We start from the raw sequence: 11,177 nt of genomic DNA on the forward strand, positions 1-11,177 counted from the left end.
CTAACAAAAGCGATTCTATATATACTGCCATACTGGGGCTCGAATACGCGACCTCTGATTAAGAATGAAGGAAGAGTAATTACTGTTTCACCACAACCTGATCGATAGACCAATATTATCGTGTAAATGTAAGACCTAGATTCACGATTTTACACTAAATCCAGTCTATGGCACCTACTATCAATTTGTGACGATGATTGCAAACTTTAGTATAAATATAGTATAGGAGTGTCTAACCATACATATAGTTCAAGTCAAGAACAGTGGCCGACGTCTTAGTCACTCACTGCTTCATCTTTGACTTATTGGCTGCAAAAGAAAGTGACTTATCATGGCCGACGTCCTCATCACGTACGCAGGATACGTACGCAGGATAAGGTACGATGTCACGTGATTAAGTTTAGGATTAATTTTATGCTCTGTTTGATAGAAGGTATGAATTTAATATAAAATTAATCCCAAACTTAATTCTGTGATATTCCACATTATTCCATCAAATTTGAAATTATTTTATCGCATCTTTCAGATGGTATAAAGTAGTCCGCGTACCAAATGACCCCTCAATGTCTACGTTGTTGCTTACCATAAATTCCAGCTAGAAATGTTTATGGGGGATGAATTATTGTGTGGTGAAACAAATAAAATATTGATGAACTACTTTGTTTTCAAATGTCAGCCAACACTTTACTGCTGTAACGGACATCAACACTTAGCAGCGCTTGGACATGCGATGTCATGTCATGAGATAAAATTAGTGTTTGGATATAAGATGAAATGAAATTTCAAATCATCCAAAAATGCATGATTTGAAATTTCAAAATTTTTAAATGTAAAACTTGACCCATAAGTTTAGATTTTATAAAAAAAAAAAAGACCCATAAGTTGGTAGATATTTTTAACAATTACTCCATCAATCATTTACTAACCTCATTAATTCTACCAGTCTTTATTTATGTGGGATAATTCTATTAAAGAGTAGTTACATACTATTCATGTAAAATTTTCCTTTTTATTGAACTAAAGTTTGATCAATTAATATTGCATTTTTTTTTAAAGAGGCCTTCTAGTAGTGTATTAATTTTGTTATGAACTATGACTTACTCATTTGGTAAGATTATCTAAGAATTGAGAAAGTTTTGATAGTTTTCACAATTTATGGGGTTTTTATGTCTATAAGAAAAAATACAACTTAAGAAATTTAAATTGCATGTCCAAACATGATTTTATCTCATGATTTCAATTCATGATGTCCAAACGGCTCCTAGAAAATTTTACTATATAAAAATTGTGGTCCCTGAAAATCAAGTTGAATTTTTTGAATAGTACATTTGATGTTTTTTTTCCTCCAAAGCTTGTCCAGCTAGCTAATCTTATTTGTAACGCATGCTATAAAAAACATATCACTCCTTTCTTACAAAGATTACCCTACTTTCCTTTTCCTTAAATTCTTTTCTGAATTCAACTCATCAAAAACAAAAATAGAAAACTTTATGGACCTAGAAAGTTTCTCAAATATTAGAAATTCACCTATTCAACTCTTTTTTTTTTAAATCATGTGAAGTCAATGGCGTTTGGTTTAACAATTTGAAAGAGAAATTCGCAACACAAAGAAATTGAACCAAACGCCACGGACGAATTATTTCACAGGTCATATGGATCCATATGACGTGTGAGTTGTGAATTATCGAATCAAATTAAAGATAATATATTTGAGATGAATTTATAATTAATTACAAGCTCTTAAAATATCTTTTAATTAATTTCTTGTGAAGTCACTGCAAAGTCTCTTAAAAATGTTGCATGAAATCTCTTTCTTTCCTTTTCTCAAAAAAAAAAAAAAATTGAGATCCTGAACTAGCCACTTCAATTTCGTTCATTCATACTTCTAACACATAGCAAGAAATTGAAAGTAAATACAAGCTAATTACATAAATATCAGATAATCATACACTTATAACAAAAAGTGGGATGAGTTGGAGTGAATTTGCCAGCTGCTGTATTAATTAGTGATTTCAAATTCTGAAACAAGAACCCAAAGGGAAAGGTAACAAATTATATTTAGTAGTAATGACAAAGAAAAATGATACAATTAGTCTTAAAGGTTGTTTTATACTAATAAAGTTGGGTAGGGGAAGTGGGGTTAGAGTTGTGATGAGCTGTGTTTCCTTGTTAGGATTAGATGCTCTCACCTGACCTGTCTTTCTCTTTCAAACCTTTCAGCCCTTCTTGAATGAATCCAATTCTTATTTATGTGTTCAAGTTCTATGTACGGATAATAACTTAAATTTTTTTATATTATTATATAAAATTTATTTATAAAAATATATGTAATTTCATAATAAATTTGATATGGAAAAATTTAGAAACTATTTGTTTCCAAATTGTACACATACTCCCTCCGAAATTTCAAATTTGAAATGTAATATAATTTCATAATAAATTTGAAATGTTAATTTAGAAACTTAATTTAGAAACTAAGGTGTAATATGGCTTTTGAATTTTGTGATTCTAAAACACGGAGTTAAAAATATTTTGTCTTATTCTAGTTAAAGTGTATAAATCATCTCATTAAGCGTAAAAGATAAAATTTAAAGTTAAATTGTTATCAAATAAGGAAATGTGTCATTCTTTTTGGAATTATATATAAAAAATATCTCATATAGATTGGATCAAAGAGAGTATTATTTACACGGGCGATGAATCAATATATAATATAAAGTTAGGAATAGACAATCCTATGTGGCATCTCTCAATGACCAAGGATTCTATTTATCTTTTTTCTCCTTTTTTTGGCTTTTTATATCATTTTTAATTATTTTATTTCAATTTAAAAATTCATCTCCATAACTCACGCCCCTTCATCTTCATAACTTATATTAATTAGTATTAGTAATTAATTTCATAATTCTAATTTAGTATACAAGTTATGACACCTAATTAAAATCACCAACATTTATGTGTGTGTGTATATATATATATATATATATATATATATATATATGTATATATATATAAAAGGAATAAAAAACAAGACCTCTTTTTGGCCAAGCAACACAATTATCTTTTTTCTCCTTTTTTGACATTTTCCCTATTTTTCTCATTTATATGCTAAGGAAAAAAACTAAAAAAATCAATAATTAATTAACTCTCTTATCTATATATGTTAAATGTGCTAAAGTTTTTTTATTCCAAAAATGAATGACACGTAAATGTGCTAAAGTTTGGTCATTCCAAACGTAGATTAATATTGAAACGTCTGAAGAGTATGGGGCATTGAAGTCCTTACAAAAATTAACTACCCCAATAATGGCTATATTTAATTATAACAAACTCATATATTAAAAAGCTATGAAGATGAAAAATTGTAAGTTATGAAGGTAGGCTATATAACAATTGTGGTTGTTGGGTCATCACCCATTGCATTCATGTAAATCCTCAAGATCCAACAATAGAGATTTCATCAGAGAAAGGAGAGAAACCAAGCACAGGTAGCATCTTGAATGTGTAGTGCCGCTTGATGATAAGCTTAATTAGACATGATTATTCTCTCGGTATCTTTTTATTGTATAATTTTCTTATTTTTCGTATTTTCTATTCATTATCTTTTTTCTTGAAGAAGAATATTGTCATTTAACCAATAAATCATAGTTCAAATTGATGTTCATTCACTAACGTTTTGCAGGGAGCATCTTGGACATGCTTGATGATAAGCTTATAATTAGACATGATTATCCTCTTGATAACTTTTTATTTTTCGTATTTTCTATTCATTATCTTTTTTGGGAGAAGATTGTTATTTTACCAAGAAATCATAGTTCAGAATTGATGTTCAATTATATGTTTTCTATTTTGGTGTTAATTATAACTCGCTATTGTTTTTCTTAAACAAGATTAGCATACAGTACGGGTATAGTTACTTGGCTACAATATTTTATTAGAGTGTCGATAGAGTTACTTGATGGCTACAATTTTATGTAGCGTTATGAATAATTTGCAACATGATCAAATACGACTACTTATCACTACATGATCAATATTTACAGACTTGGCTAAGAATAAGAAACCGTTGTACAATGGTGAATTTAATAGAGAGATCTCAAGAAATTACTTATGAGAAATCCATTTTTTTTTTTTTTGCATTTCTCCTTGCTAAGAACAATTTTTTTTTTTTTGCATTTTCAAAATAATAAAATATAAAAATTCAAAATATTTCGGTGAGAGCAATAAACTATTTAATTTTTTTTTTTTTTAATTATGAGCAAAGTAATCAAGAGCGAAAAGTGTCAAAAAGCGTTAAGTATATTGGAGCTTTAAGTGCAAAAGAAGAGTGATGTGGCACCTCTAAGAAATATAATTATATTTTTCTCCTTTTTATGAATCACCTCTATTAATTATATAAGTTAAAACGTGCTTATGTTTCTTCATTCCAAAGATGTGAAAAGTAGTGTAACGAGGAGGCATTCAAATTCTCACAAAGTTTAACTACCCAAATTTAATAGTAAACTCATATATTAAAAAGTTATGAAGATAAAACCTTCTTTTTTTTTTGGGTTAACAATGGAGATAAAAAGTTGTAAGTTATAACTATAAACACAAAGAATTGATTATTTTGACAAAATAATGAAAACATATGTAATTAATTAACTTATGTATATAGTGTTGTGTCATTAAAGATAGAATTCATTCGTGGAGACTGAAGATGCACATGGCTTAACATCTTATTGCCTATACTAAAGTACAAAAGATAAGATGAGGTGAAGCCTGACTTTACCGAACTGCAGGATTTAGGCACAGTTTAACTAAGCGTTTAACAACATTATTTTTCAGTGATAGAGCCTTCATAATATAAAAAATCTCTCATTATGGATGAAAACTGAAAACTACATCTAAATAAAATTACTAATAAAAGTTAATTTCTTTTTCCCAAATGATCGATAATTCATTTTTGCAAGAACTTTTTCATTATAAATTAAAAAAAAAAGTATGCATGGATTTGTTTTTATGTTTAATGTTTTATATGTATGTTTTGTTATAAATTTGTTTTTTTGGCTTCTACATGTTTTTACGATATATTTGTTCATAATTTTTGGTATTATAAAATATTTATTTTATCTGTACAACTAAATTTATAATATAATATATTCGCGCAGACAAGTTCACTAGTATATTTTGAATCTATTTACTCATCATTTGTTTTACTTTATAACTTGCACATCCATCTACCCCCTTAACTTTCACCCCTGAAATTTCACCTCTCTTTCTCATTTTCGGTTTCCCTCATTTTACCTCTTCAGGATAATATTTAAGATTGGAATCAGAATTTAAATTTTATATGTTTTAAATTTAAGATAATGACATTATGTGTTAGTAATTGCTTTCTGAATTTTAATCTTATACATATTTAATAGTTTTATTAATATAAATATAAAATTTGAATTAAAATTATAGGTTTGGAATCCATACATAACCTTTTCATTCGTAGAAATCTAGTAGCTCAGTTGATTGACTACCTGAACTTTCATCTTATTGGTGAGGATTCGAATCCCCACATTGTAACCCCTCCCCATTTTTTTCTTTCCCGACTCTCTATGTAATAAAAATAATTTTTTTAAAAAAAACAACCTTCGCTCAGCTGTAACATTATTTCTTTTGGCCACTTTCTCTCACTTCTCTTAATGTTGAATGTCAGGGGAGCTGAGAGTGAAGACGTGTGGGGGGTGGTTGACTTATGAACTAACTGCTATACAATAGTATACACTGAGTAGGCATTTGGACAGATGATTTGGAACCATGAGATGAAAACATTTGGATATGTATTTCATCTCATGATTTTAAATCCCAAATCATTCAAAAAGATATGATTTGAAATTTTAAATCATGATTTTTAAATTTTTAAATATAAAACTTGATTCATAAGTTTATATTTTGTAAAAAAAAAAGACTCATAAGTTGGTAGATATTTTTAACAATTACTCCGACCAATCATTATTTATGTCTACCATGTGAGAGAATTATATTAAAGAGTAGTTACATTATTATTCATGTTAAGTTTTCTTTTTTATTGAACTAAAGTTTAATCAATTGGTGTTGTATTTTTTAGAAAGGCCTTCTAGTAGCGTATTAATTTTGTTATGAACTATAACTTGCTCATTTGGTAAGAATGTATAAGAATTGAGAATATTTTGATAGTTTTCACAACTTGTGGGGTTTTTATGAGTATAAGAAAAATATAACTTAAGAAATTCAAATTGAGTATCTAAACGTGATTTCAATCACGATTTATCTCACGTATTTCAAACACGTCAAACGGCTTAAAGATAAAGACTTTCTTCTACATTTGAAGTAATTTACCCTTATGTGTCATCGTTATTGAATTGCAAAATCCGTCTACATACAATTACCTGTTGTTGAATAGTTAGTAGTGTCAATTTGTTGCTTACAAATAAATGCATGAAAAATTTACTCCACTTGAAATGAATTGTTACCATGCACGAATTCTTTTATCTAAGGATTTTTATACACTAGGGTGGGAACAAGGGGTGGTAAGTTTTTTCTTTGTGACAGCTATAATAATAGTGTCACATCAATGTCAAAGAAGAGCTCTTTGTCTTTCAGATTTTGTGGTCGCAAACACATGCAGAAATTCAGTCTCCTTTTAGCTATTTTACTGCACTTAAGTTGAATAAATGCATACGTGTCTGTATGTATGTACTAACACAAGTAGACAAGTAGGGTTAATTTAAGGGGCCATTGGTTGGACTTGAATATACTGACGGAACCACGTGCTATGAAAGGGATTCAAATCATTCAATCTTCGTGAAAAGTTATATCGCGTAAATAGGTCAGAGATTTAACTTTAATTTTAAGATAATTTTAATATTATTATCTTGACATAAACTCTAATAAAAAATTTAATGACGATTGAGGGATAATACTGTATTGAACCGGTCATTAATAGCTTAGCAGTGGCGAAAATATAAGTATATAGGTCAAATATGTGTAATAAATAAAATTTAATACAGTGAAACAAATGAAAGAGATAGCTCAGTAACTAAGGTTGTGCAACATGTGGTGATAGTGCAAGTTCAAATCTGGGTGAGCTCAACCAGTGGTTTGGTTTGACTCGGTTTTGTTTCAAAAAGTAAACCCGGACCACTATTGGTTTGGTTTTAACTAAAAAAAAAATTTAAACCGAATCAAATCAACTCGACATTAAATTTAAATAAATATTTCTTAATCGTTTTCATAGTTTTTTGTCTTTTACATATTATTTCACTTGGAATTAGAATTTTGAATGGTACAATAAATTTTATAGCCCATGGATATTAGTAACTCAAATAAAACTCAACAAAAATCAAATCAATACTAATGCTAACAAAAGAAATTCAGTTCTAACACTAGAAATAACAATAATGTTGGATATCTATTCTTTAGTTTTATATTGGTTTAGAAAGTGAAAATACATAACTAAATTTTATTTTTTTCTTTAATATTTAGTCATGTAATTAATACTTATTAGCCATATTTATTTTAGCATGACTTAGTACTTTTAGATTATGATCATTTTCTATATGCCTTATAAATTAGACGTACGTATTATAGCCTGAAGTACTTTTAGATTATGATTGTTTTATTTTATGCAATTTTATTACTTTTTTGTTGTTGCAAAATTTTAGTACAATGTCATCTCTCATATCACATTTTGTGTTATTTTTTTAAAAAATATCTTAATTAGATAGTCGTATCTTACTAGGACTAAAAATATATTTAAAGTACAAGTTATATGTTTAGTATGAAGACTATACCGGAAAAAATTTGAAAAATCGAGTAACCCGAAAAAACCGAGAAAACCCGAGGTTAAAAACCTCGACTTTTGTTAGTTTGATTTGGTTTATAGATTTAAAAACCCTATACAATTGGTTTGGTTTGGTATTTAAAAAATCCGAACCAACCCGATCCATGTACACCCTACTAGCTAGTAAATAATCTTTTTTTTTCTTAACATTATCGCATCATCTAAACATTAATTACATTTACATGCAACTATCCATTATGACTTAAATTAATAATCTAAACATAAGACAGATAACTTGTTGTTATACGTTACATTCATACAAATAACATTCAAGGGTAGATGTGGAAGTTAAGATATGGGTGTATCAAAACCCACTAATTTGGTTTGCACTTTAGCTACATGTTAAAAAATTACTAAATAAATATAACTAATTAATTTTGAATTAAATAATTTTTTCACAAAGGTAGGAATAAGGTTTGCGTACATTTCAGACCCCACTTGTGAGACTATACTGAATATGATGTTGTTGTTGTAATTTTGAATTGAACAAATTAAATAAATTATGATAAAATCTGAACCCAAATTAAATTCTAGATAAGTTATACCAATAAGGGTTGTGGTGGAATGAATGTGATTTCGTCACTCTTAATCAAAGATTTCGATTTTGAGTCTTGAATATAAAAATTTTTTTGTTAGGAAATATTTTCTCCTTAAATGAACTTTACGCGACGCTAATCCAAATTAATCGACACTCCAATAATGTCGGACATGCGAAGAAAAAAAAGAAAAAAAAAAAGACGAATTCTGGATGAGTTATGATAACATTGCTAACAAAGAGACCCCACGAGTGGGAGTTTTCTCTTTTTAGCTTCTGCAAAATTTATCACTGCTTTCTTCTTAACTTTACAGGTCCCCTACGTGCCCCTGCCAGTACCACCACTCAGTTTGAATTGGACCCCCATTTAGTCCCACACCCCCTGCCCTACCCCTTCACATGAACCCGTAGCCTTATATATATATATATATATATTAAGATATTTATAAATATTACTGTGAATTCAATTAATCTTTCCTCCCAAAATAAATACTATCATTTTAGCAAAAAATATTTGTTTCAAAATAACTGTCACTTTAGGAATTAAAGACAAAAATATAGTACATTATTTCCAACTATACCCTTATATTTAAGAATTACTTCTTCTTAATAGTAATAAACAATTAATAAAATGGATAATTTAGTAAACTGTACTCCTTCTAGATCAAAAAGAGCGTTCACTTAGCTTTTATTTTTTGATTCAACAAAAGTGTCCACCTACCAAATCAAGAAAGAATTAACGTTGTTTTTTCAAATTTGTCCTTATTAAGTATTAAGTGACCCAACACCTATTTAATTAATTAAGGATAGTTCGGTCAAATTATCTATTTTTGCCTAGAATTTAATATTTTCTTAAGGGGTATGCAAATGACTAAGTGAACCCTTTTTTTTTTATCCGAAGGAAATACCTCGCTTTTATTATTTTTATTAATGAGCGTGAAATGAGGTAAACGACACTTATTTTGGGAGGGCGGCAGGGGTGGGGGAATAGTAATGTTAACTTGAGATCGTGATATACATTCATACAATTTAAATTCTGAATCTGCTTCTGTCTACCATCACCACTGAGTTTCAACTGGGACCCCAAACCCTTTAGCCTCACAACCCCACTTACCCCACGCTGCTTCACCAGCTACACTTATACTGATTCTCTTTTGGTAGGCACCCACACCTACTCTTCTTTCTTCTCTTCTTCCTTTCATCAGCCAATTCCACAAAGTTGAATTAAAGTGAAAGAAAAAGAAACCCCACTTACTTCCACTTGTTCTATCTTTTGGCTCTAAAGACTAATTTGCACTACTTGCACCAACCACTACATTTCATTCCACCTTTTTGCTAGCTGTGTTTCCATTTCATCAATAACCAATTGGATAAAATCTTCAAATATCAAGAAATATATCTTTCTTAGGCCCTTCCCTCACCCCACGCAATCCCCCACACCTAGCTACCCTTCAAATTTTCTTTTCCAAGATGGAATTTAGAGAGTCACATAACAAAAACCAAGAAGGTGGCACCGGCAGCAACAACGACGATAACAACAACACCGACAATAATAACAACAACGCACTTTCTACCAAAGTTGTTAAGAAACCATCTAAAGACCGTCACACGAAAGTGGACGGTCGTGGGCGGCGCATACGCATGCCAGCTTTATGCGCCGCTCGAGTGTTCCAGCTCACAAAAGAGCTGGGACACAAATCTGATGGCGAAACCATAGAGTGGCTTTTACAACAAGCTGAACCCTCAATTATAGCTGCCACAGGAACAGGCACGATCCCAGCAAATTTCTCATCTCTTAACGTGTCTTTACGTAGCAGTGGTACCACAATTTCAGCACCACCTTCAAAATCCGCTCCTCTTTTCATCCACGGTGGCGCCACCACTATGCTAGGTTTCCACCACCACCACAACAACACTTTTGGGCAAGACCCAGATGAGAATTACATGAAAAAAAGGTATAGAGAAGATAGTACAACTAGTGCAACTTCACCTAAACCGGAAAGAACCGGTCATGAACCGGATCAAGAATCAACAAAACCCGGTTCATCAAGTACTTCTAGTTACATACCGGCTCCAGCTATGTGGGCGGTTGGACCGGCTGGTGGTAACGTGGGAAACACGTTTTGGATGTTACCAGGCACGTCATCAACCAGAATTGGCGGTTTTGAGTTACCGGGTGGTGGACGGTTCAGTCCGGTTCAACTAGGATCTATGTTTTTGCAACAACCACAACCGGTTCAGCAGCTTGGGTTAGGTGTTACAGAGACTAATATGGGAATGTTGGCATCTATGAATGCTTATAATAATAGTAGGGGTAGTACTGGGATTGATTTGGGTATGAATTTGGAGCAACATCATCATCAAAATAATCAGCCTCAAGGTAGTGATAGTGGTGATGAAAATCACAAAGATTCACAATCATAATTAACTCCAAGGTTGATGTCATTTGGATTAATTCTTGATGTTTTTTTTTTTTTTTTTTTTTTTTTTTTAGGAGAGAATTGCTTGTGGTCATTGTAGATGTTTTATTCTCAGTGTTTTTTTTTCTTTTTTCCACTCATTTTTTAACAGTTTGATTGAAGAAGAATTGGACTTTTAGTCTAGTGGTTACAATTGCACTTAACACCACTTGAATGTAGTTGCAAGTACTTATTCGAGTATACACTTAATCAAACAATTTAACTTTAGTAATTTTAAAAAATAAAATGAAAATATGTAAATGGAAGACACATATCTCAAATAATTGATTTGACGTAAATGTTTAGTGCGGGTAAAGTTTCTTATCTT

The 11,177-nt window shown here is 30.4% G+C and overlaps 1 protein-coding gene across 1 annotated transcript; it reads left to right on the forward strand.

The window, feature by feature from the left end:
* The first annotated feature begins 9,553 nt into the window (after positions 1-9,553).
* LOC132052077 (transcription factor TCP8-like) lies at positions 9,554-10,904 on the forward strand. The gene has a single exon (XM_059443436.1). The coding sequence runs from the start codon at positions 9,861-9,863 to the stop codon at positions 10,812-10,814; it is 954 nt and encodes a 317-aa protein (XP_059299419.1). The 5' UTR covers positions 9,554-9,860; the 3' UTR covers positions 10,815-10,904.
* Positions 10,905-11,177: the final 273 nt, after the last annotated feature.

Source organism: Lycium ferocissimum, chromosome 4 (genome assembly GCF_029784015.1).
Source record: "Lycium ferocissimum isolate CSIRO_LF1 chromosome 4, AGI_CSIRO_Lferr_CH_V1, whole genome shotgun sequence".
Lineage (NCBI taxonomy): Eukaryota > Viridiplantae > Streptophyta > Magnoliopsida > Solanales > Solanaceae > Lycium > Lycium ferocissimum.